Raw genomic sequence first — 27,543 nt, forward strand, 5'->3', positions numbered from 1 at the left:
TTAAAATGTAAAAGTGAAACTTGCACTTTTATTAAAGCGTATATATATTCGTTTTTCAATACTTCATTATCCAAGCTACATTATTTACTCATAGATTTTATATATTATTTCTTCAACATGTTTTATGAATATTACATTATTGGCTTATTCTTCATACACATTAATGTTAGAATTTACCTATTTAAGACCATGCAAATATAAACACCAAAATAATTCACTTTTCTTTTACAATTTGCAAAGATAACATTACAGATACATGAAATAAAAACCATCAAAGAAAATGAGATTGTGCACAATGACATGAAACCAATCAATGGTTTAAACTCTTAAAGATAAAACTCCACAAAAATGTATCAAGATAATCTTTTCAAGTTTGTGCAAAATTCAGCAGCAGACGACAGCACTATAATTTACCGACTCTCCCTAATCATGCACATGTAATGGGTTCAATATAATGACAGAACAGTGTTGTGCAAGTATACTTCGATATTTTGGTCATAATGGTCAGTGGAATAATCAATAAGAATAAAGAGGATATTCACTTGGAAGAGGTCAAAAAAGGGACTGTCTTATGCAGTCATGTTCACTTTGGCATAGAATAAAACTGGGCATTTTCACATGGTGAATTGCAAAATTATTCAAATAAATTTAAGTTGACAGAAATAAATTTAACTTGACTATCATATTTGGGTATAATCAGAAGGATGTGTATAACAGCAAAATACCACTCGAGTTTCCTGCAAAGTTAAGATATAAAAGGTAATGAAAACGTTTAAAACTTTACCATTCTTCTAATTATAAATATCCTTATTTCCCCCAAATATAATAGATTTACAATCTGCTCCAAGATATCCTCTTTACAATCTCAACATTCAGTTGGAGTCTCCTAAACTGCCCAGTTCTCATGGTTATAAATCAGCTCCTATCAAACAGCCACATCGCCATGTCAAACGATCTATAATAAATAAAAAGTACCAAAAATCCAGTCATGAACAGGAGGAGAAAGGTAGCACTTGTTTTTCATTATGCTGTCCACAGACAAACTTGGGTAAATTTCAAAAAGTTTGAACTTTATAAACATTCTGCTTCCACCTACACATGATGTAGCAGCTCAGGCCTCTCCAAAAGTTCAATGTAACCTATACTTAATCCCATGATTTGAAGGATCCTTCTGGAAAACAATCACTTCTTATGATGCATTTTTCGTCGTTTGGGCTCTGGTTGCTAGCATGAGAAAATGAGTTGTCAATATTTCAATAGATGTAAGGTACGAAAACATTTAGCAATATTAATTCATTTATGATTTACTCGGGAGAAACAGATTCAATATAGATATTACATGGAAAACGCAATCTCACTCTCATGCTTATGCAATAATGCCAATATAGAATACAAGAAAACAACTCAAATAGCTTTCTTAATGTCAAAGCATTCGAACAAAATTGACCAGGAAGCCTTCACAAAATGGCATCCAGTTTGCACCCTCAGTGCAGAAGGGTTCTAACTCTGTCTAGCTGAAATTATAACATAAAAAATACCAGGAGACAAGCTTAAGCAGACAAAACTCCAAGAGAAGGGCTTTGTAGTATATAGGAAGGGTTAACCACTCTCGGACAATATGAAGTACTCCTATACTTTATTGAAAGAGGTAATCTTCTCCTAACCATCTACTCATGGTCCAGAAAGATGATTTTGGGGCACTATTCTTTACTTTGACACCCTTCTCGATTAATTATTGGATTAATCCATAGAACACCTACAATTTACCAATTTGAGACTCTCTTTAATCACCACTCATCAAATTTGGCAATTTCTAGACCCTTCTAGCCAACTTTGATCACACTTGGCATGCACCTAGCACAGTTTTGGCCTGCAATTTGTGCTTTTAGTTGTTGAAGATCATGTTTGTTGTTTTGCACTCATTTTTTATCCTTCTCTTTTCAGAAACGCATCGTATGTTTATGTCATTAAACATATTGGTCATATTAATTGTTTCCTTTAATTTATTTTTATTTCTTTGCCTCTGATACCACTCATTGACCATTCCTTTCGTGGGTTACTTTCACCTCATCCTCGTTGTCAATGTTTTTTGGTATGTGCATCAGTGAGCTACCTGTCAAGTGCATATAAATGAGATTCACGCTCCAACAACTTAGATGCAAGCCACTGCATCCCCTTTTAGCCCTTGATGGAGCTTTGACCTCATCAAGAAGATTAGTCTGTTGTCGTCACACTGGCATACTTTCATCCTTAGCACCACTGAATGCTTCACTAAATGAGTTGAAACCATTCCCCTCATTAGGACTTTTACCCAAACGATTACCATGTCCATTACTTCGGTCACCTGCCCATTTGCTATTCCTAAAGTGTTGTCTTACACCACTGTGTCCCTCACATCTTTGTCTCCAACAAAGCTGTCCCTAGTAGAATGTAGCATTTTAAAATTGCATGTTGCAATTTATGTGACCTACCCTAGGATGATACAAAGGACTCCTCAAAATTTATGTTACCTACCCTAGGATGATACAAAGGACTCCTCAAAATTTATGTTACCTACCCTACGATGATACAAAGGACTCCTCACACGTTCATGCAAGAGCTAATGTTCATAACTTCACCATCTGCCCATGCTCCACCTAAAAGATTTTGGGGTACTATACCTCGACTTTGACACCCCTCTTGATTAAATTTTGGATTAAGAGGTAGTGTCATCACTTGAAATAGTCCCCTAGAAAAGATTCCCAAGGGAGGTAGAAGGACCACTTTGGAAAAGCACTCATGTCATTAGTACCCTTGCTCCAAAACTAATGCTTACTGTTGGAGAGTGAATCCATAAGAGAATTTAAAATTTAAAATCCAGATCTTAAAGATTTATCCGTGCCCAATTTAGTCAGTCATGGAGTGAAGAGAAGAAAGTTAGCAAGGTAAAGCAAGATGAAGTCTTGCTAACTAATGTAAAATTTCCATGGAACATGAGAACCTGGGTTAGGTATTAAAATCACTGACACAAACCTACCCATGTACCTCAACCATCCTACTTTGCACAGTGGAAATAACACATTAGTGAATCAACTAAAGCACGTGACAATTTCAACAAAAAAAAAAACAACCCATCTTTGTTATATTAACAACTGTAATACAACTGTCTAGGGCTCCCATACCAGGGATAATGGCCCTCATACATCCACTGCTACAAGCACATACAACTAGGGCTTGGTGTCTGTCATGTTGACCACCAATCTACCCTGAACAAGACATCCTTGACCTACTTGCTGATGTGGCGCCCCACAGCCCTTTCAGCCCACGTGTCCGAAACACATTTTCTGGTCCGTCTGCTCCCAATCTGCAGCCCCTGCCTCTATGAATCTGCCCTCTAGCTGATCATTCATCCATCAGTGCATCATCACTCAGGGTCTTCTTTCGAGTTGTTCACAACTCCGTTTGTCAACAACTCTAAACTGCCCACTACTGCTCCTCAGCTCCTTCGGGACTTCTTCCCTCTAATGCATTCCTGTGCTACTCCAATGAAGACAAACTTTGGGGAGGAGGTCTTCCCACTGTGACTGTCAAACGTCCTTCTCCAACAGTCAACTTAGGGCTATCAATCTGGTTCTCTTGGCTGAACAACCCCTAAGCACAACTTCTCTGCCTCTCCTAGCAAGGCTTGTAGCCCTTCACAAGACCTGCACTTAGGGCACCATGGCTAACCATCTAACAGTCCAACAATCTATACTTTGGCTGCCATCCATCTATCCAATCTGGACTCTTTAATGCACTATTGTTCCAGCACTTCTTGTTGTTCCTGCACTGCCCATCTTCAGTCACTCTTTGACTAAAGTAGGTATGCATATCAACTACCCACTGCTCTGCAACAGCTCCTCTATTGCACAGATCTAAGACATCCAATCCTTGTCCAATCTGGACCCTTCAGATCTGCCTGCTTACAGTCCCATCAGGACTGATCTAGGGCTCTGAATATACACCCATCTTACCTGCAACTTGATCCTCAAACTGCTTAGATCTTGGGCTATAGATCTGCCTTCTCCTACGGCTTCTATGCTGCCAGTAACAGTCCATTACTGACTATCCTTAGGCTGCTTAAGTTTACTTCTCTGTTTCCTTCATACAAGTCATACTCCTACTCACACTTGCAATCATCTCGTGAGGTTGTTCTTTGCCATGCAATCCACAGAGATCTGCCGCTCCTACATAACTCAAACCTGGGCTTGTTATGCTTCTTTTGATGAGTCAGCACCCTCTCCTTCACAGACAGATCTAAGTGAAATATACAGTTTCTCCTAGCAGACTTTGTATGCACTGAACAGGCCTCACCAGGGCACTTATAGATCTGATGTTCAATGCTAGAACAGTCCTTCACCATCAGCGTTCTATGACCTTGTATCTATCGTCTTGCTGCATCTACTTGTGCAAAAACCCTTCTCACAAAAAGCACTGGTGTCACAAACTTGAGGAGCTCATCTTTCTGAAATAGATCTACATATTCGTTCTTCCATTGCAGGGTCTTGGCTTCTCCACGGATCACTACTTGTTGTGAGGGTTTTGCACTCTTTGATGCATTGTACGGTGCGTCCAGATCTCGGCCTACAGCTCCTATCTCGGCCAGATCAGATCTGAGCAGAAGGGTTCCTATCTCGGCCTTCTCTTCTCTTGATTTAACCCTTCTAGGTCTGCTGCTCTACTCGAGTAACCCTAACCTAGGGTCTGCAACTTCTGTCCTGACTTCTTCAGGACTTCTCCTCCATTTTCTAGCAACCATCACCTTGAGAGACAAGTTTCCTTGCATCATTAAGACACACGCACTTTTGTCCTAAAGATTTCTGATCTGAGCATAAGATCTGAGGTATTCGGCCTCCTATTAGGGCACCTGTACTTTCCAGAGGTCTGCTCCAAGTCTGTCATGACTTACCTCCTAACACGCATAGTCTTCTCATTTAGCCATCGTCCTTACTGCGCTATATCTCAAGGGTTCTCGGGCTACTTGGCTTATATCATATGATCCCAATTCCAAGGCTCAGAGCTCCTTGTAGTCACAGAATTTCTGAGGCCCATATTTCAGAGAGAATGTGCCTACTTTGTATGCCCAGAACTGCATCTATTACTTGGCCAACACTTGGATCAACTCGGCTAGAATAGACTTGGACGAAGAACCCTCAATCTCGTCCTCCCTCACCTTCTATCTTGGCTCCTTGACTTGTGGCTCCTAGAGTCGTTTCTCCCTTGAACGATATGCACTTAAACGGACCAGATCTGGCATCACTAGTAAGCTTACTAGCTCGGCCTCCTTCTAGTCTACATCTCTAGAAGCAACCCACAACCAAATGAGCTTCTCTCTCACTTGAAAGTTGATACATACTAACTTAGCCTTAGGCCTTCTTAAATACTTTTCTCTAAGACTTCTTAGGAACCCTCTAGATCTTAGAGGACTTTTCCACTTAGACTTAGGATTTAATTTTTCTTTTAATTTTACTTTTAGAATTTTAAAACCCATCTGGGTCTAAAACCCCTTCACTTGGGTCTTTTGCCCACAAAGTCCTTTTATGACCAAAATTCTCACAAACCCCTGATTTGGGCTTGAGGAATACCTTCCAAGCTACACTTTTCAACGCTCCCTCTTAGCGAGGGACTTACTTCCACTGAAGTATCCAACATCACCAGTGAGACTAGCCCACCTGGCATCAACCTCTGCAGCATACCCTGTAGAATGGATCATTGTCCCTGTAGTGTCTATCCCTCATTAAACCCTGAAGATATTGAGCTCCCTTAGGGTTGCTCCCTCTGAATCTAGACTCCCTCTGAGCCTACATGATCTCCACTGCCTCACACGCTTCCATGTGCACATTCTGATCCATTGGCCCTTCAAGGTAGTCCTCTGATACCATGTTGAATTTCCATGGAACATGAGAATTTGGGTTAGGTGTTAAAATCACTAACACAAACCTACTCATGTACCTCAACCATCCTACTTTGCACAGCCGAAAATAACACATTAGTGAATCAACTAGCGCACATGGCAATTTAAAAAGGAAATCAACCCATATTTGTTATGTTAACAACTGTAATACAATTGTCTACGACTCCCGTACCAGGGATAATGGCTCTCATACATCCATTGATACAAGTGCATACAACTAGGGCTTGTTGATGGTCATGTTCACCACCAATCTACCTTGAACAAGACATCCTTGACCTACTTGTTGATGTGGCACCCCACAGCCCTTTCAGTCCATGTTTCATGAACACATCTATTGGTATGTTTGCTTCAAATCTGCAACTACTACCTCTATTAATGGCCCTTCTCCTTTAGGTCACTGAACTCGACTTACGAATCTGCCCTCTAGCTGATCATTTGTCCATCAATGCATCAACACATAGGGTCTTCTTTCGAGTTGTTCACAACTCTGTTTGTGAACAACTCTCAACTGCGCACTACTACTCCTCAACTCCTTTGGGACTTCTTCCCTCTAATGCCTACCTGTGCTACTCCAATGAAGACAAACTTTGGATCGAAGTTCTTTGCACTATGACTGTCAAACATCCTTCTCCAACAGTTAACTTATGACCGTTAATCTGGCTCTCTTGGTTGATTAGAGCCTGAGCACAACTTCTCTGCCTCTCCTAGAAGGCTTGTAGCCCTTCACAAGACATGCACTTATGGCACCATGGCTAACCATCTAACAATCCTCCAATCTATACTTTGGCTACCATCCATCTATCCAATTTGGACTCTTTCCTGCATTGTTGTTCCTGCACTGCCCATCTTCAATCACTCCTTGACTAAAGTAGGTATGCATCTCAACTGCCCTTTGCTCTACAACAACTCCTCTATTGCACGGATCTAGGACATCCAATCCCTGTCCAATTTGGACCCTTCATATCTTCCTACTTACAGTCCTATCTGGACTAATCTAGGGCTCTAAATATACTGCCCTTGTACCTGCAACTTCATCCTCAAACTTCTTAGATCTTGGGCGATAGATCTACCCTCTCCTAGGGCTTCTATGTTGCCACTAATAGTGCATCACTAACTATCCTTAGGCTGCTTAAGATTACTTCTTTGTTTCCATCATACAAGTCAAACACCTACTCACACCTGGAATCATCTTGAGAGGTTGTCCTTTGCCATGCAATCCACAGATCTGCACTCCTACAAAACTCAAACCTGGGCTTGTTAGGCTTCTATGGATGAGTCAACGCCCTCTCCTTCACACACAGATCTAAGTGAAATATACATTTTTTCTAGGCAAACTTTGTATGCGCTAAACAACCCTCACTAGGGCACTTATAGATCTGTTGTTCAATGCTAGAACAATCCTTCAACATCAGCATTCTATGACCTTGTATCTATCGTCTTGTTGCATCTGCTTGTGCAAAAACCCTTCTCACAAACAACATTGGTGTCACAAACTTGAGGAGCTCATCTTTTGCAATAAATCTACATATTTGGTCTTCCATTGCAGGGTCTTGCCTTCTACATGGATCACTACTTGTTGTGAGGGTTTTGCCCTCCTTGATGCATTCTACAATGCTTCTAGATCTCGATGTAAAGCTCCTATCTTGGCCAGATCAGATCTTAGCAGAAGGATTCCTATCTCGACCTTCTCTTCCCTCGACCTAACCCTTCTAGGTCTAAGGCTCTACTCGAGTAACCCTAACCTAGAGTCTGCAACTCATGTCCTGACTTCTTCAAGACTTCTCCATTTTCTAGCAAATGTCACCTTGGGAGACAAGTTTCCTTGCATATTTAAGACATGCACTGGTGTCCTAAAGATCTATGATCTGAGCCTAAGATCTCAGGTATTTGACCTCCCATTAGGGCACTTGTACCTTCCATAGGTCTACCCTAAGTCTTGTTACCCACCAGACACCCACACGAGAACTTTTTCTCCTAGATGGTCCTCAACCGGCAGCCAGTAGCTCCTTGCAGCCACCAGATAACTCGATGTGCCACCATCTCTGCCACCTAAGCCAATCGTTATGATTCCTTGCCCATATTTTATCATCATATGTTTGAAGGTGGGCCTTCCAACCCCGAAGGTATGGCTTCCATTATGTAGTTGGGTATTTTTGCTTAATTATCATGGACACTTCTGGGCATGCACTGGTTGGGGGATTCGACGGAAAGAATGGGTTTGGTTTGTACTCTTGTCCCCTTCTCCAATTTGGTGGTTAAACTTGTATCTTAGTCTCGTAGAATCTCCTTTATTGCTACTAGCTTTAGGTTTTCCACTACATGGGAAATCCCAATTTTGGTTGTGGCCACCTTCCCAACACCACATACATCACTCCCCTCTGCTCATTATGACCCCTTTCACATTTTTACTATCTGGGTCCACATTTTTCCATTGGGTCCACAAGGAGTTAGCTAGACGGCCCTCAAAAAAGACGAAGCATTGAGCTACAAACCCTAGTCGTCTAGGCTAGGTGAGAGTTAAAGCCTTCACAAATCAATTTCTCCTTTATCCTTGAGATGAATCAACCTGCAAACAAAATCAAAAGAGAAACCCTAGACATCTCCATAGATCAACAAGAGAAAACCCAAATCTACTCAAAACCCTAGACATAATGATGTCAGTAATGTAAAGTAAATTTCAAAAGAGAATTAACATACCTTTTCTATGAAGATAACCTTCTAACAAAACTTGTAACTTAAGACATACCGTGAATTCTTCTTTAACAAATCTTGTAGGATATCAATTCTTGAATTACTTCCTTTGCAAAAGAACTTCTCCCGTGCTTCAAGTCTCCTCCATAACCTTTATGTATTCTACAATCTTTCCTACCAAGGAAAATATAAAGAAAAAGGTTATTAGCATACAATACAAACAAATCTTGATGTGAGGAGGAAAACGAACATGAAAATAATGAAACAAAGAACAAGATACTTATCTTTTGGTAAAATGGTGAAGACTCCCTCTTTATCCAATCCTTTTGAGGGATACCTACAACTTATCATAATAATTCAAGAATGTTCTAACAAGATATGTTTGACCTATAAACTTTAGAACTCAAAACATCAAGGAAAATAATGCAAAACTTAAGATAGAAGGATATGCGAGGGATAGTATTCCGTAAGAGTCTTTGGCAAATAAATCTTTGATTTCGGATTCTTCAGTATTGTTTCTCTTAGGAAGAGCATTATCAGCAACATTCGAATGTTCTCTTTCTCTCTTCTTATTCCTTGGATCTTCAACACAATGACTTTTGTAGTGACCAGTTTTATGACAGTTGTAGCATTCAACCTTTGATATGTCAACTTTCCTCTTTGGTCCTTTGAACTTCTTGAAGGTTCCCTTCTTCTTGTGATGAGCAGAAGAGGCATTAGAGGTGTTTTCTTCCTCATCCTCATTCTTGTTGCTTACTAATGATATTCGAGTTTCTTCTTGATTGCATGCATTCTGTTGACCACTACGAGTCAACTACCCATAGCAGTACACCCCCTTTTTTCGCAAAAGGGATAGCGCTTGATCGATATGTCCGTGCCATTCGACTGTCGTCATCAACCTGATCGTGTTATGTTATAAACCCAGTCTGCATGTGTAAATTGTAAATAATCTTAGCAGATCTGAATCATGTATGTAAATTGCCTAGGAGGACCTAAGTTTCTAGTGATAATCTACGTTTCGAAAGGTTTTTTGTCTCACTGATCCATGATCGACAGAGTTTTCCTTCAGCCTAACCCCAAAGCCAGAATGAATTTTGTCATTAGAATCTTAGGGGAATCCTAGTGCATTGATCTGCTAGATTATATTTGGTCGCAGAACTGGGTGGTCTATGAGGGTCTATGTCAAATGGGTTTTCCCCCTTGAGATGTAAAATTGTAAAAGTCATTGTAAAGTTTCTTGAGGGTTAGAAAATGTTTTAATCCCCTCATAAGTCCTAAGTCCTAGGTCCTAGGTAATTTTTCCAAAGGCTAAGTTCGAGGATCCAAAAATTAAAAAATTAAATAAATAGATAAAAATAATAGTAAAATTAAAAAAAATAATAATAATAATTAAAAAAATTTATAAATAAAATAAAATTTTAAAAATAAATAATAAAATAATAATAAGTCAAATTTTTGAGTAAATAAATGCATAATCTTAATTTTTTATATTAAAATGCATTTAAAATTTCGACGGATGAGATTAAAAGAAATCTTGATCCTCATCGACGGTCGAGATTAGTTTGACATGGATCACTCGAACTAGCCGTTGGGAATTTTTTCTTTAAATAGGGTGCTAGGGATCATTTGAGATCATCCGATCTATATGAGTCTTGTGCTAAAGAAAGCTCTCTTGTAAACTTTTTCTTGTGCAATAAAAAAAGACTTTGGGGTTGAAATCTTGCTGGTGTTACTCTCCTGAAATGTTGTAAGCTGCTTTATTTTCTGCATAAATTTATTTTCAGCCATTAGTAATAGCTTGGTGAAGAGTGATGTTGAACACAGGTATCTTGTTTACTCACTAGGGTTTGAATGGTAATAAACTTTCTGACAATAATGGCAGGTATCTCCATTGGATTTGGATTTTATTACTGTTTTTTCCCTTTACTGATAGTTGAAGTGAGTTGTGCAGGAAAATCTATATTGTAAGAATCAACGGGCGTTTGGGGAAGTTCTCGGCTGAACCAGCCAACTCCCGAAAAGCATTTTCTTGAAGAGCCCAGCCAGTTTCGATTCTGGGTCTACCATTTAAATTTATCTTTTGAGAGCATGAGATATTTTCTAAAGTATCTCATAGTAAATCTAACATTCTGAAAATATTTCTGTGGATTATTGACAAATGTGGCTGCTTAGAGTCATAAATCTGTGAATGTTGTAATTTAGTTGGTTCTTAGGGTTTTTAGGGTTTCATTTATTTTTTTTTACATTTTCAGGTTCTGGTTGCTTGTTTCATTGTTTTCAGGTTGTAGGTACATGTTTTCAAATTTTTCTGAAGAAGGTCAGCTATCTGTTGGCTGGGGTTTTATTTCCAGAAAATTTTTTTCGAAATTTTTTAGAAAGTTGTGTGGAGCTCCTAGATTGTTACCAAGCTTCAACATTACTGTCCATCAAACTCTCTACCTCACGCAGCAAATTCCTACCTCTTCTTTCTCCGCTATCCCCGTAGCCATTTGCGTGCACACTGCTAGAAATCCGCGATTTTCCTCATTCACGCTGCCATCTTACATCAGCACGCTGCAACCCTCTACCAACCTTTACGCTACATCCTTTCTCGCTGCCTTAAATATTCACACAAATATTCACACAGCAAGCTGCTACCATCCCCACACATCTCCGCAGCTTCATTTGCGTGCATCAACAGTCCACGCTCCTCAAACGCAGTGGTATCCACAGTCATACAATCAACCATCAAACGCATTCCACCAAACCCTCACGCGTTTCTTCCAGTCTGAGCTCCATTATCCTTGCCATCGCTAACCCTGCAAATAAAAAAAAGGGGATACGCTGCCTGTCCGCAGCCCATTTCTCTCTTTTCCTTTGCTCACTGTTCCATCTCTTTGCGGACCTGCAAACACAATCAAAGTCCGCATCCATATCCCTACGTCCCCTTGCTCCCCCATCTGTTGCAGATTCCTCCACGCAGCTGCTCTTCTCTACTTGCCGTCGAGCCTCCCTTCCACGCAAAGCCTTCCTCTCATTTCCTCTCCACGTCGCAGCCCTCTACTCCAGCATTTCGTCGACTTGCTAATCACTGCACGCAAGTCATTCCGCCGCCTATCCAACCTGTAAGAAGAAAACGCAACGAGCCACCTGCTCAAACGATAAACAAAGCATTTCGATTTTTGTTTTTATTTGGCTTGTATTCGCATATCTTAGTTTAGGTTTTAAGCTAGATTTGTTTTCAGTTTTAACATCTCATTTCTTTTTTTTTAATTTTAACGAGGTTTCATAAAATATATATATATATATATATATATATATATATATATAGATAATTGACTTTCATTTCCGTTATATATATAGATTAGAAGCTTTTGATTTCTCTTTTCATTTCTTTAGGTTTTAGAAGATATATTTAATTTTAGCTTTTGATATAAAAAAATAAAAAAAATAGAAAAAGGCATAAAAGGTTTTCTTTTAATTTAGATTAGATTTTAGTTTTATTTAGATTGTAGATTTATTTGGTTTTTTTTTGTTTGAATTTTGACTTTAATAATATTTAAAATATAAAAAGATAAAAATCCCAAAAAGCATAAAAAGTTTTAATCTTTATTTTTTGTTTAATATTGTCATTAGCTTTTGATTTATTAGTTTAATTTTTAACTTAGGTTTTAGTTTTAAATTAGACATTTTTTAGTTTCATTTAAAAGGTATAAAAAATTATATAGAATATGAAAATTTTGAATTATTTTTGTGTCGCATTTAGTCTTTAGCATATTTTGTCATGTTTCCAAATTTTGATATATTTCGCTAAGGCTAATACATTTTTGATGTAGGATTAATATTTTTCATTTTTATATGGTTAAACATTCTTAGATGTTTCATTTGAATATTAGCTATATGAAAGTGATAACTGGTTAGCATTTAAAGTCTCCATGGTTATTTAAATCTTTTATCTTTTAAGATTTTAATTGTTGAATCATTATTAAAGCATTGTACTTTTGTTGAATATCAGGCATTTCGCTTAGGTTATTTGATGATAAATGATTGTTAATGGTGGAATTACAAAGTTTATATTTTTGATAAACAATTATTTAATCATTAACATCATAAGGCACTGGTATATTAACTTCTAAAATCATTCAAGTGCTATTTTGCCTTGTTGTGTCTCCCAACCCAACTGATCCACAGTTGGTCATCCTTTGTCCCATAGGGTCTACCCCCCTTAGCCGCGGAAGACAGCTTGAACGAAGAGATCGGGGATCAGGGTGACAGCCCCCGGTCTGAGCGTTGTCGTGACAATCTGTGCGACAACACATTCCACATTTATTTGAATGTAGGAGTATTCTTCCAACTACTAATTCTTGATGCAAAAACACTCCAATATTTTGGTAGTCCTAGAAGATCAGCGATTAGGAGCTCTTTTTCTGGTACAACTTCATCTATTGCTTGGAGTCCATCTCTCATTCTAGATATCCTTACTAAGTAGGATAATACTGTATCATCTCTTGTCATCTTTATTGCCCTTAGTTCATTCTTGAGGCTTGCTATTTAACCAATGTTCTTGATGGTGAATAATTTGGAGAGAGCCTCATACATTTCTTGAGCGGAGTCTATGTTGGATATGTATGGAATTAGGTTATCCTTTACTCCATCTACTCTTAGATTCATGGCCAATATTTCAGTTTATCTGAACTTTTCCTTCTCTGCTTCATTTGTAGGCTTCTTGACTTTTCCTTGAACAAGGTCCAAAATTGTCTGCTTAGCAAAGACAAGATCTATCATCTTTTTCCAAACCCTATACTTGGAGGCTCCTTCTAATTTGTTTTCTCCATTCATTGAGTTAGACATATTGTTGTATCCTACTCCTCGTGACCTTCCTTGAAAACCTTTTTCTTATATCTCTCTTTTCAATAGATCTTTTGTCTGCCTTTTTCTTCTTCTTCACCTTAGCTCTGATACCATGTTAGAAAATCAAAAAGGGAAAAAGAATTTCTTATGTTGATAATTACTTGTGATATCTTTGATTTCTTATTAACTTTCTTATGTTCTTTTTTTATCTTTGTTTCATCAGGCAATTATTAAAAGCAAAACATGAAGATCAACAACACCAGATGTAGGCACTCTGCTAGTGCTAAAAGCCCTCTATAGGGGAAAACTCAGTCAAACTCTTCCACTAGCAAATTCAAGTTGAGATAGACCAAGACCCTAGACCAAAAGAACTTCCTCCTCCACCAAGTCAACCTTCCAATACGATTTAGCAAACTTCAGTAATCACTTCTTGTCCAGCAACTTCAGCCCAGCAATAACCCAAAATTTCAGCGCAACTATATTACTGTAGCTTCGAGCCTTCTAGTGGCTCAACAAATTCACACGTGTGAGATAGAGAGAGATAATTTCGACTTCTGGTGCTTGATAGATTACCTCCTCCTTTGCTAGCCCTTTCCACCCCTTTCCTTGAATTTTGCATTTCTTAATGCCCCAGTAATTACAGATCGAACTTGGTGAGTGAGTGCTCCAAATGAGGTCGAGTTGTTGCCTTTATATAGGAGATTTCACCCCTCAGTTAAGCCAACTTGTTTAGTTTGAGGTCGACTTGGTGGAGGAGGCCTAATTGACCTATTTTACACTAAAATAAATTTCTTTCTTGACAAATGAGGCCCAAGAAGGGTCTTTTACATTATGACATGGACAAGGATACTTGACATGAACCCTAGAAGCCTTCAATGGAGGTTGACTTAAAAACAATTGACCCAAGCATGAAACCCATGCTTTAATAAGTCAATTTCTTTAAAAATAAAATTTTCTTTTTCTTTCTTTGACAAATACAATACATCAAGACTCAAATACAATTATGAACACTGACACTAGTTACATTTTTCAACAGAAATAACCTAGAAAAAGGGGCTTAAATGTTGATGTCGTGCATAAGTAGGCCCTTCTAGGGCATGCATTGGGCTCCTCCAGTGCCAAGATGAGTGTAGAGGGCACCAAAAATCTGGATCTAGGGGTTGGCCCCTAAATCTCCATGCAAATCATCTTGTGCACCCCAATTTTGTGTTTGGGGCACAAAATGGGTCTCATGGATCTCATAGTGATAGAATAAGTTGGTTCTAATCCAATGTGACGGCTCAAAGGATGGTGCTAGCCTATGTTGCAGGAAATGTGGGGGGCGGGGGGGGGCGTTTCCGGCTGGAAACCAGTACGAAATGCGGAAACGCGTTTGGTACGGCCAGGAAACGCGTTTCCGGCCGTACTGCCACGTTTCCCGAAACGGAAACGTGGCAGTACGGCCGGAAACGCGTTTCCCGGCCGTACAAGCCACGTTTCCCAGTTGTAATGTGTTTTTTTTTTAATTTTTTTTTTAATTTGTTTTTAAATTTTTTTTAGGTTTCCAGTAAATTCTAGAAGCCTATTCTAAACTTATAAAAGAGAAGTTTGTCTCATTCTCTCATCACACTATTCAGCAAGTCGTTTCTCTTGGAGACTGGCAGTTGTTTCAGCTAGGGTGTTTTGAGCAGTGAGCAAAGTAGATTTCAGCAGCAGGAGAAAGAGATTTCAGCAGCAAGAGAAAGAGATTTCAGCAGGAGATTTCAGTAGCAGCAGATTTGGCTCAGCTATAGCCATATTTCTCTTCTCTTTTCTGGCATTTCGGGGTAGTTTCAGCCACAGAAAATTAATTTGGGTAAGCCACATTCATTTTGTTAGTTTTTTCTTACTATTTCTTCAATTTTTCTAAGGTTTATGCAACCAAAAATATGAAAAACGTTTTTTATTTATAGATTTGTTTTTTAAATTTATTTTTGCAGCAGATTTGGCTCAGCTACAGCCATATTTCTCCTCTTTTCTGGCATTTTAGGGTAGTTTCAGCCACAGAAAATTAATTTGGCTAAGCCACATTCATTTCTTAGTTTTTTCTTACTATTTCTTCAATTTTTCTAGGGTTTATACAGCCAAAAATATGAAAAACGTTTTTATTATTTAACTTTTTTATTTACAGATTTGTTTTTTTAATTTATTTTTGCAGCAATGGCTTCCAGCCAAAGTGCAGCTGCAAGTTCAAGCCCTAGGGCCAACCCAAGGGCTGAATATTATCCTCTTTGGAGGCATGTGATGAAGCTTCAAAGATGTGGAGGTGGTGGCTCATGGGAATGGCGATGCAATCTTTGCAATAATACGTACAAGGGCTCCTACCCAAGAGTGAAGGCACATCTATTGCATGGAGGAGGACAGGGGATTTCAGGTTGCACAAAAACATCAGATCCGTTGGCAAGGAGGGCATATCAAAGAGAGCAAGATGAGACGGATGGTACTAAGAGAAGGCATGATGACCTTACTCAAGCTCCATCTAACATTGAGCCAAGGATTGTAGCTGAAGCAAGAAAGAGGAGCGCTGGTCACACTCAATAACATGAACAACCAGCACCCAAAAATACCAGAGGCCCAGGGGCATCCCCTTCAGTTCAGGATAGCAGAATTGCTAGATTGGTGATGTGCAAGCAAGAGAAGAAATTGATTCTAGAGTGGCTAGGTGCATTTATGCATGTGGTATCCCATTCAATGTTGTTCGCTCTCCTTACTGGCAAGATATGATAAGGGCAGTTAACAAAGCTCCTCAAGGGTACAAGGGGCCCAACTATGAGAAAGTCAGAACCCAGCTTCTCAAAAATGAGAAGGACCTTGTGGAGGACATTTTAGCTCCAATTCGTTCTTCCTGGAGTAGCTCTGGGGTTACCATAGTCTCAGATGGTTGGACAGATATAAGGCGCAGACCATTGATAAATATCATTGCCACTTCCCCCAAAGGAGCAATGTTTATCAAGGCAGAAGACTGCTTAGGAGAGGTGAAAGATGCACAGTACATTGCTGATGTTATTATAAAAGCTATTGAACAAATAGGGCCTAACAAGGTGGTGCAAGTTATCATGGATAATGCACCGGTTTGCAAAGCTGCAGGTTTAATTATTGAGGGGAGGTATGACCACATCTTTTGGACACCATGCATTGTCCATAATCTGAATCTGATCTTAGAGGAGATCGACAACAAAGTTTCTTGGATAAAGGAACTCACAGGGGGAGCAAGGGAGATTATCAAATTCATCACCAACCACCACCAGTCTCAGGCCATATTTCGAGAGTACTCCAAATTGGAGTTGTTAAAAGTTGCTAGGACAAGATACGCCTCAAACTTCGTGATGTTGCGTCGCCTTGTTGAGGTTAAGCATGCATTAGTTTCTATGGTGGTGAGTCAACTTTGGATTGAGTGGAGACAAGCAGATTCAGAGCGGGGATCTATGGTGCGTAGATTGTGCCTTGATGAGGATTGGTGGAGCAAGGTAGATTTCTTGCTAAAGTTCACAACCCCTGCATTTGAGCTTCTCCGGAGTGCTGACACTGACCAACCTTTCTTGGGAGAGTTATATGATGGCATGGATTCCATGGTTGAGAAAACTATGGAAATCATTTCGCAGGAGTCTCCACAACTTTTGTTTGTTGATGATCATTTTGTTGGTTTGATCAAGAAAATCATTGTTGATAGGTGGAACAATTTCAATACTCCATTGCACACTTTAGCACATGCTTTGAACCCCAAATTTTATGATGAGGAGCTTATTGCTAAAAGCAATGGGAAGAGGAAGGCACCCCATAAGGATAGAGAGGTGGCTACTGGGGTGAAAAAAGCCCTTATGAGAATGTTTCCTTCTCATCTACATAGGGAGGTAAAGGAGGAATTTGCCAGTTTTGTTGCAGGAATAGATGATTATGCAGATATATCAGCTTTGGAGGAGAGAAGCACCATGAATCCAGTTAGGTGGTGGATTTGTCATGGAGCAAATGGTGTACATTTGCAAAACCTTGCCATTCGTATTCTTTCACAAGTGGCAAGCTCTTCATCAGCAGAAAGGAATTGGAGCACTTATGGTTTTATTCATTCTATGAAGCGCAATAGGTTGGGCTCACAGAAAGTAGAGGATCTTGTTTATGTGCACTCCAACCTTCGCCTTGCATCTCGTAGGGGTCCAGAATACAACAGTGGTCCTTCTAAAGAATGGGATGTGGATGCAGAAAATCCTGATTTGGATCTCTCTCTTGCTGCCCTGAATATTGAGGCCAAACCTGGAAGTGGAATTGGTGCATCATCTTCTTCAGCACTACCACCCACTGTTGAGCATTGTGCTGCTTCTATTTTTGATGAGGATTGTTATGATGAGGATTAGTCTTTTGTGACTTGTCTCTATAGTTCTTGCAGCCTTATAATCTTTATTGTACTTGCAGCCTCATATACTAATATAAATAAAGGCTGATTTTGAGATTTTGCCCTTGGATATATAATAAAGGTTGCTTTTGGATTTTCCTAAATTTTTATTTTCATTATGTGATCATTCATGACTCATGAGTAAATGTGATGTAAATTTAATCTTAATGTTTAAATGTAATAAATTATAATGTATCATTAATGCTTTATGATTGCACATATATATAATAATAATTTTTAAATATTTTAGATATATATATATATATATATATATATATATATATATATATATATATATATATATATCGTGTTTCCCCGTTTCCAAAATTTGGGGAGGTCGCGTTTCGTATCGCTTCCAGTTTCGGAAACTCGTTTCCATTTCCCCGTTTCGTGCAACTTAGGTGCTAGCCCTCCCATGTCTCTAGGGATGAGACAAAACTCATACGAGCCTCATATCAACTGCCAAAACACGTAGATACTGCTAAGTCGGCTTGGGGCATGGTCGTACAAGTGCGTCATCTCATGAATAATGTGGGGCAAAGCACAGACTGTTGAGGTGTAGTAGATGCCCATGGAATAGAAGGATCCTCCGCCAGTGACAGGAGTCCCATGGCCCTAAACGCTTCACCTATAGGGTGTCATAATGTTCCTTTACAGACCCTGGGCCCCAGTTAAGTTGTCCAACACATGATAAGAACCACCTGCCAATTGCACGCAATGTCCAGTGCTACATCTTCACCATAAGGTACAATTAATCATTAGTGCATCTACGTGAACCAAGCTTGTTAATCAATGGAAAATTGAGACTTCATATGGGGCTTCTACTTCAAATTTGGGGCTTTGATCACGTAATAGTGTTACCTCCCTAGGTAGAAGTGGTTAATAAACAACCCGATTAGGTTCTCCCAGCTCCTATGTGGAAAGACATGTCCCTAGTACATCCTTCAATCAATAGGTGGCATGTGAACAATGATAGAATGGAATGGGGATAAAGGGGTCTCAGGGCTAAATGCCATTGGAAAACAAGTAGCAATAATGAGGAAGTCAACATATTGGGTGTACAGAAGTGAGGAGGGAGCAATCATTGTTGCATGAGTTACCCCAGCCTTTGTTTTTCCACCCTTCTTTATTTGTCTTTTGTTTTTTCTTGATTTTTCTTTGTATTATTGCTCGAAGCTCTAGGAAATGAGAGCATGTTGAGAATCATGTATAGCAATTATCACTCCTTAAAAGTGGCGCAAGTCATCGCCCACCAGGGGTTGGGATGTGCATGTGTTCCTTTAATGATGTGATGGGGCAACTATAGGCCTGAGGAACCAGGGTGATGGCCATAACGATAAGGGGTCAAACTCATGCTTGGCTTTTGCCCACCTGCTACTATTAATGTCCTGGCGAGATCCCACAAGACTAGGATTGAAGATTAACCCCCCATTTAAGGTGAGGGAACCAAACCACGGTCAAAGCCCTTCCTTCTTCCAAGTCACCCAATAATCCATGCCAAATGCCCAAATGAAAAACAAGCATAAGCACCTAATTGCACAATGAATAACATACCTTTTCGATCAGATTGCGCACCTTCTAACATGTGCTCTTGACATATGGGCGAGGAAACATATGGCCAATGCTTGTGGTGGAGATCAAAATGGCACATCACATTGACTACAAGGTGGTTGTTAGTGGTTGTTGATTGCCAACAGGAAGAAGTTGATTAGGAGAAAAGTTCTACTACGGATATCCACTTTTGGAGGCTAACAAGCTACTAGTGGTTGTCATGGGTTGTTGATTGTTGGCTGGAAGAGATGATAGAAGAAAATTTTCTCCTATGGGGTCACCCACTTTGGGTGGGTAACACATACAAATGCCCATAAACAAACAAGCATAAGCAATCGATTGCAAAATTATTAAAGTACCTCTTGATCGGAATCCCACTTTCATCCATGTGCTCATGTCGAATGGGTGAGAACCATATGGATGCAGGTGGCAGAGCTATAAAGGCATGTCATCAGGTAGTGGTGGTTGTCAAGGGCTACATGGTTGGTCGGTTGCTATAAAGAATAGGAGACAAGTTTTCTCCCATAAGGTTACCCACTTCGGTGGGTGTCAATACCAACACTGAAGAAATTTTGCATCCTCAAGACGTGCAAACCTAAACAATTATATAAACAAAGACTTTCTGCAGCTAAAGAATTTGGAAGGAATGAAACCATTGTTGTAGAATTTTTCATTGCAACAACGTGTTGTAATTTTGTAATCTCATTCTAATTAATTGTATATCACTTGTCAATAATCTGTAAATTCACTTAAAGCTAGTAAAAGAAGAAGGAATAACCTAGAAATGCATATATAGGGTCGACCATTTTGAAAGCCCATGTTAAAATTTCCATGAAACTCTGCAACTACTTAGATGAATTACTAAAAATAAGGCAACCCTATATTGACGCAAAATTTACTTTCACCAAGATACGAAGTTTCTTAGCAATTTAGAAGTAGCAGAATAAAAAGACGAGAGTTAAAAAACAAATCGCACAACTTGACATGCTTGTGTACCCAGGAAACCCAAATGGGAAAACCTACTTTCTTTGTGGTGGTATTTTTATTGATAGTTCTTGAGCAAATTGGATCTATTACAAAGCAATCTGTCTCTCTTACAACACTTGTTCTCATGCTATACTAGCCCGGGCCTACCTTGCAAAACCCTGATCCTGTTGCTTGATCTTTGTGCACCAACAGCCCCTATTTCCTTGGGCACTAGGTCCCTATTTCCTAACGCATAGGGGCTACTATTCTCTTGCACAAATACCCTATGTTGTAGCGCACATGTCTCCTATTCTCTTGCGCACAATTGTTGCTCAATTCCGCGCACTCACACAACAAACATGATCTCACAAACTTGTCATAAATTGTGCCTTTGTGCTCCGCTTTATGGGTAAACTTCCATCCACGAAAATAGGCCCAACTTAATTTAGAGCTCGATTTCTGATAGCGGGTTAACTGAGAGTGTTACTCGCTCTCTTTCCGATCATCACTAGAGTTGTTAACTAGTTCTCTCTCCAATCAACACTGGCGACTAACTCGTTCTAACTCAACCTATAACAACCACCTCGTCATGTAGTAAAACTGAAGAAGACTCCATGTAACTGAAGCTCCAACTCTACGCATGCAATCTTGATGATTATTCCAATAAGCTGGAAATAACTCATCACAATAGAATCTTCATTCATGAGCTCGCACTCATGCTAGGAGAAAGACAAACTCGTGGTATTTTTGGCTAAGGCATAAGCCAGAAGACCTTCCACGCTGCATTTTCAACACTCCCTCCTAGCAAGGAAGGGATTCTGTACAACTCCCAACTTATCTCTAAAATAGACGAAACTACCTCTTGCCAATGCTTTGGCAAGATATTTGTTATCTGCAACTCTGTAGGAATGTACGGTAGCTTCACTATCCCTTTCTGCACACAATCCTTGAGATGATGATACGTAATCTCGATATACTTGGAGCGAGCACGAAACATTGGATTCTCAAAGAGCTTAATGCAACTATGATTGTCACAATGTATCACAGTAGGCGGCATCCCCTGCCTGAAAAATCCTACAAGCAACTTCCTCATCCAGATAGCCTCACAAGTTGCCAAAATGGCATCCATGTACTCAGCCTCTACTGAACTAAGTGCAATTGATCTCTGCTTCCTGTTGAACGAGGAAATAGTTGTTGACCCAATGCTAAAGACGCAACCTGGAGTACTCTTCCGATTTGTGGAGCTCCCTGCCCAATCTGCATCTGTGAAGCCCTCAAGCCTCTCTCCATCAACCTATCTGTCTCATAATCCATAATGTGTTGTGCCACTGAGACACACCAAAACATGCTTCGCATCAACCTAGTGAACTCTCGTTGGCTCCATCCTAAACTGACTCAATTGGTTCACTGCAAAACAAATATTAGGTCATGTGTTGACCAAATACATCAACGACCCAATGAATTGCCTGTAAAATGTGGCATCTACTCGCTCTGCTCTGTTAGCATCCACCTTCCTCCAGTTTGTGACTAGAGGCATAGACATGGGCCTGCAATCCTACATGTGAAACCTCCTGAGAATCTTTGTAGAGTACTTCCCCTATCCCAAGAAGATTTCCCCATCACCTTGACATACCTCCAGCTCGAGGAAATATTGCATAAGCCCTATATCCTTCATCTCAAACTCTCCTGCAAGGTCTGCCTTGCAATCCTGGATCAAGCTGTCTGTTCTAGTCAATATAAGATTGTCAACATAGAGCACTAGAATGAGCAGATGCCCTCCAACCGTGATGTAGTATAAGTTGGCATCCGCCTCACTCTTAGTGAAACCTAATCCTCGAAGGTAGTTATCAATGCGAGTGTCCAATGCTTTTGGAGCCTGCTTAAGCCCATAAAGAGCTCTCTTCAATGAACAGACATGAGTGTCTATGTTGAAGGTCTCAAACCCCTCTGGTTGCTCCATATAAATCTCTTCTTCAACCACCCCATTGAGGAATGTTGTCTTCATGTCCATCTGGTGAATTTTCCACCCCATCTAAGCTGCAAGTGCCAGAATCATCCTAATGGATGAATACCATGCCACTGAGCAAATGTCTCATCATAGTTGACGCCCTTAACCTGTGAGAAGCCCTTTTCCACAAACCTAGCCTTGTACTTCTCCACACTCCCATTTGTTCCAAGATTCACCTTGTACACCCAGCGTGATCCTACTATTGATTTTCCCCTTGGTCGTGGTACAATCCCCCAAACATCGTTCTTCATGGATGAATATTCCTCTACAATGGCATCCCACCAAACTTGCTCAGAGACTTCTTGCTCATAACAAGAAGGCTCTATGTCCAACAACTCTATCATCAGTGCCATATATCTCGTGTACCTCTGAGGTTGCTTTCCCTGCATAAACATAAAGCTAGGAGCCTCAACTCACTCCTAGGCCTCCTCAATCAACCTGTCAACCCACTTGGATCTCTTCCTCCCTGTACTGGGAGTCAATGACTGAGTGGTTTCCTCCACTCGTCCTGGTCTATCCTCCTCATCCTGTACTGATTCCTGGTCATCCTGTTGTGCGACCCTCTTGCCACCTGGATGAGACTAAATCTGTGATCCTAGCTAAGGCTCTTGCTTGGGAATGAGTAGCTTCTCAAGTACTCCATCCTGCTCTCACTCCAAGGATTCCCTTAAAGCTCTGTGCTCCCAAAACCTCACATCTTGCATGATAATTGTCTTCTTGAGTGTTGGAAGGTACACCCTGTACACCTAAGTTGTCTCACTGTAACCCACGAAAATTACCTTTTCAGTTGTGGGCTCCAGCTTCTTCTTGGTATCTTTGAACACATGGCAATAAACTTTTGAGCCAAAGATGCAGAGGTGCAAAACATCAAGCTTCTTTCCAATGAAATCCTCCTCCGATGTAACTTGTCCAAGTACCCTGTGTGGATACCTGGTTTGCAAAAATACTGCAATGTTGCATGCCTCTGTGTAAAGAACAAAGTTCGTATACTCAGAGGAATACTCTAATACCAATGTAATGAACAAAGTTTGTCTAATCAGAAGAATGCTCTGATAACACTGTAATGAGTAAAGTTCGTATACCTACAATAATCTTCAGAATACTTCAAAGACAAACACACCCATTGTAGGACAAGTAATTATATATTGAATAGTGTATAAAGAATTGATGAGATGATTACAATGAGGGTGGGGGCCTGCTAATATACCCTAGGCAGGTACCTCTTCACAACGGTTATGTCCTTAGGGGCATACCTCTTCATTACTAACTATTTATATAATTAATCATTAATTATGATTATTATTGTTTACATTATTTTCTATTATTTTACTATAAATTGTATTCATAACATTGCCTTCCTCTTCAAAAAGCTTTGTCCTCAAAGTTGATTGATGAAAGGGCTTGATCCCTTTTCTTGTTTCGAATATCTTCTCGTCTCAATACCTTCATCTTCGTTCATATTGTTGTAACTTATTTTTACCCTATTAATATTTTCTAGTTTTCCCTTTATGTTAAAAATAAAAAAATAGAAATAGAGGAAAAAAATTGAAAAAATAGAGAAAAAGAAAAAAGAAATAAAACACTGAAAAGAAAAGAGAATAAAAAGAGTCAAGAAAAAATAATAAAAGGGATAAAAAATAAATAAAAAAAAGAAAATCCCAAAAAGGCGCGCACGTTTAAATGTCGTCCTTCATAGTTTAAATATATTTTGTGTTTATATAATAAAATTGTTTGATTTGACCACCGCTTGTCATCATTAAACGAAAGCGCACAAATCAACGACGGAGATCAAGCTTGTCTGGATCAACGACCTCCGCCTAATAGCAGGACCCCCAGCATCCTCGAACATTAACGAAGGGGGGGTCCGCAAAGCGAATTTCCAAATCCCTCTTTTACTACATGGAAATCCCGCAGCCATTGTGGCCCCCCTTCGATAAATATCGTTTACGATGCCACCCCCCCCCCTCCCCAATGCAACCCACTCATTCATATTTCCCACCATCCAAGATTCTGCCATTTTTGTCACCCGCTAAATATCCTGATACATTTAGTTGTTGATATCCCTCCCGCTAAATTTGTATATGACCATCGTTCATTTAATCCCCCGCCAACGTTTATCTGTATTAAATGCCCCGCGTCAATAACAGTTAAACTGATAAAGAAACTATTATTCGCTCCAACTAAACGTTGTTATCCTTTTCAAACCGGTCATTTGCCAAACTCCGCCTATCAGAGCAATTTGCCAAAACGCTAATACAAACATAATTCCAGCAGACAACGACCTCCTATCGCCACCATATTTCCAGGTAACTCTATCTCCATTTTCTCAGCAATTTGTTTTCCTAATGGCTTCCCATAAAGGTAAAGGAAAAGTCCCTATAGATAATCCTTTGATGCCCCCTATTATTAATTTAGATGAATCGCCACTAGTTGACACTCAATTTATGATTGTAGAGACCAATTGTGAGTTCGATCTGGATGAACTTCAAAATTGGGCATATCAAAAGTTCGAAGACATCAGTGATGAGTTTTGTTTTTGGGAATCCCTACTACCCCAGTTCTGCTTCCCTCAAATCCATCATTTCCCAAAATTCGTAGCCTGGTGTGGAGCCCGATATCTTCCTATCCAAAGAGTTGTAATTGCCCAAAACAATGAAAACCTTTTCCATATTACAACTGAGTCAATTTTCCAAGCCCTTCAACTAAATCCACAGGACTCTTTACACCCTTTTTCTTCTGATGACTTAATGGAAATCTACCATAAACTCACTTTCCCACAGAGAGCTCACATATTTGAGTCATTTTTAATAGAAAACTCTTAATTACACAGAACTAACCCTCCTTATCCATCTGCAATATTTCTTGAGATGTCTAGGCAAGTTATTTCTTAGTGCCTTGTCTGTTAGGATATCCTTGTGACCAGTGGGTTGATCAAGTCATTTAGGGCTTTCTGTAAGTATTTTCTTCTAGTTAAAAACCATCAATTATGTTCAACTACAGTGAGTTTCTTTCTGATACATGACCAGTTTTTAAAGTTCGGCATAGAAGGATCATTTAAACACCAACCAGTTTTGGTTTACTTGTTCTTATATTATCAATTTGAAAGATTCAACTTTCCTTTACAAAAGATGGATGTTGAAGATAAACCTTTGTCAGTAATCCATGGGACATCTTTGGTGAGGAAAACCTGTGAAGAGTTTTCTTTCAGTGAATTCGTTAATCAATTCTTAGATATGGCTACTTGTTTTGGTAAACATTGATGCAATCCCAGAATTTCAATAGAGATCAAAAGAAATATTGCATCTAAGTGAATAAAAAAAGGTTGGAGACTGGTATTTATACCAGCATTTCACTGAAATCAGAATTTACGGCTGCGAGCTTCAACCCTACAAATAGCCAGTGTTTCTCCCCATGAGAATTTTTACACTTGAGTACATCAGACAAATGTTGAACATGAATGAGGTTCATTTTGTTTCCATAAAACAAAAGGCCCAGTTTAAATTGAAAGTGCAGGTTGGTCCATTCATAGTCAACACCATAGCTGCAGTGAAAGAGGCCAATGACTTATTGAGCCAGATGAAGTTTAAATTAAGTTTTACTTGGTCATATGATCCATTATGAGTAATCTCATCAATGAGAATTGCTCAGAAATCTACACCATATATGCATGTGGCAAAACCTGAAAATTGAGAACTTTGCCAACAAGGAAGACTGGACAGAGAATACATTGCAAGAGATTGAGGAGCCAATTTCCAATCAAAAAACACTAGAAACTACAAGGATGACAGAGAAAGAACTAAAGATACCAAGAGAAAGTGTATCACCAACAGGGTCAGAGTTACAGAGATCAGCATTCAAAGTATTCAAAAGAAGGAAAATTGTACTTGTTGAATAAGAATCTTCAGAAGCTCAAACTTCTGAAGAACTTACTACAGTTGTAATATCAGCGCAGTCTCCTTTTTCATTATAGCAGATTCCTGAATACATTAGATTCGTCTTCCTCTCCTTCTCCAAAACAGCAAAGTATTTTTGCAAAGTTTTTAGAAATGAAGAAAAACAATGAGGCCTTAAAGAATTCAACATATGCAGAGTTCTTGAAGAAGTCTTCCTCAACTCAGAGCAGATTACTTTCTGCCCTTGACAATGAAAAAGGCCATTTCCACTTATCATTCTTGGAACCAAAGGTCCTTGTGCCTAAATATGCTGAAGATTAGAAAACTTTTGTGTTTTCATTTGACACAAAGCAAATTTTGAAGAAGTCTTCCTCAACTCAGAGCAGATTACTTTCTGCCCTTGACAGTGAAAAAGGCCATTTCCAATTAGCATTCTTGGAACCAAAGGTCCTTGTGCCTAAATATGCTGAAGATTAGAAAACTTTTGTGTTTCATTTGACACAAAGCAAATTCATCCTATTGACCAAATTGACCTTCATAAGCAAGCAGGGGAAATGATATATTCATTCTTGACCAATTCTGCCATGGCAGCTTCTAAGCTATAGGCTTCTCTGAACAACATTCATTCCCAATTAAAATTGGAAAAGATGTCTTCTTTAGCAAAGGACACCAAAATCAAAGGGCTTGAAGATTTAGTTATAAAATTAGGATTAGATCCTAAATATATCAAGGTAGTTGAGGAAATAATCAAGAGCATAAATGTTGATATTCAAGCATTGAGGAAACAATTGAAGCTGCCAACAACTGAACATCCACAGGCTCAAGAAATCAGTCAGTTAGAAAAGGAGAAGGAGAACATGCTTCAAATGATCGTTTAACAAAACATAAAGATACAAAAGATGGAGGCAGAAATGGAAAAATTAATCAAAGAAAAAGAGCTACAACTCAGTACTGCATCAAAAACTTCCACAGTAGTGACTTCAGCACCAACAACTTCTACAACAACAGTGTCCATAGCAAAAACAGAGCCCACTGGCCAAAATTCAGCAGAGCAATTGTCAAAAGCTATGGGAGACTTGTCATTGAAAGACATTGAAATTGAAAAAATCAAAACTCTATTGGAGAAAATTCAAAACGACAAAGGGCTAACAACACATATCTGGCCGAAGTTCAGAAAAAATTCAGATTAACCAGACAAATAGAGAAATATAAAAATGAGTCATTGATTCCACAAACATTGGTAGAGGCAAAGGAGAAAAAAGGGCTT

At 39.3% G+C, this 27,543-nt stretch overlaps 1 protein-coding gene across 2 annotated transcripts in view; it reads right to left on the reverse strand.

The window, feature by feature from the left end:
- Positions 1 to 753: 753 nt before the first annotated feature.
- LOC149146436 (chromatin remodeling protein EBS-like) overlaps positions 754 to 27,543 on the reverse strand; it is a 178,486-nt gene continuing 151,696 nt past the window's right edge. Inside the window, exon 5 of one of the 2 annotated variants that reach the window (XM_089453192.1) lies at positions 754 to 1,217. In XM_089453192.1, coding sequence (XP_089309318.1) covers positions 1,146 to 1,217 — 72 coding nt within the window. In that variant the 3' untranslated portion in view covers positions 754 to 1,145. Of the gene's footprint in view, positions 1,225 to 27,543 lie in introns of both variants that reach the window. The other variant, XM_089453193.1, reaches the window with a different exon arrangement.

Source organism: Pinus tabuliformis, chromosome X (assembly GCF_031772625.1).
Source record: "Pinus tabuliformis cultivar Carrire ecotype Pingquan chromosome X, CPIR1, whole genome shotgun sequence".
NCBI classification, from domain to species: domain Eukaryota; kingdom Viridiplantae; phylum Streptophyta; class Pinopsida; order Pinales; family Pinaceae; genus Pinus; species Pinus tabuliformis.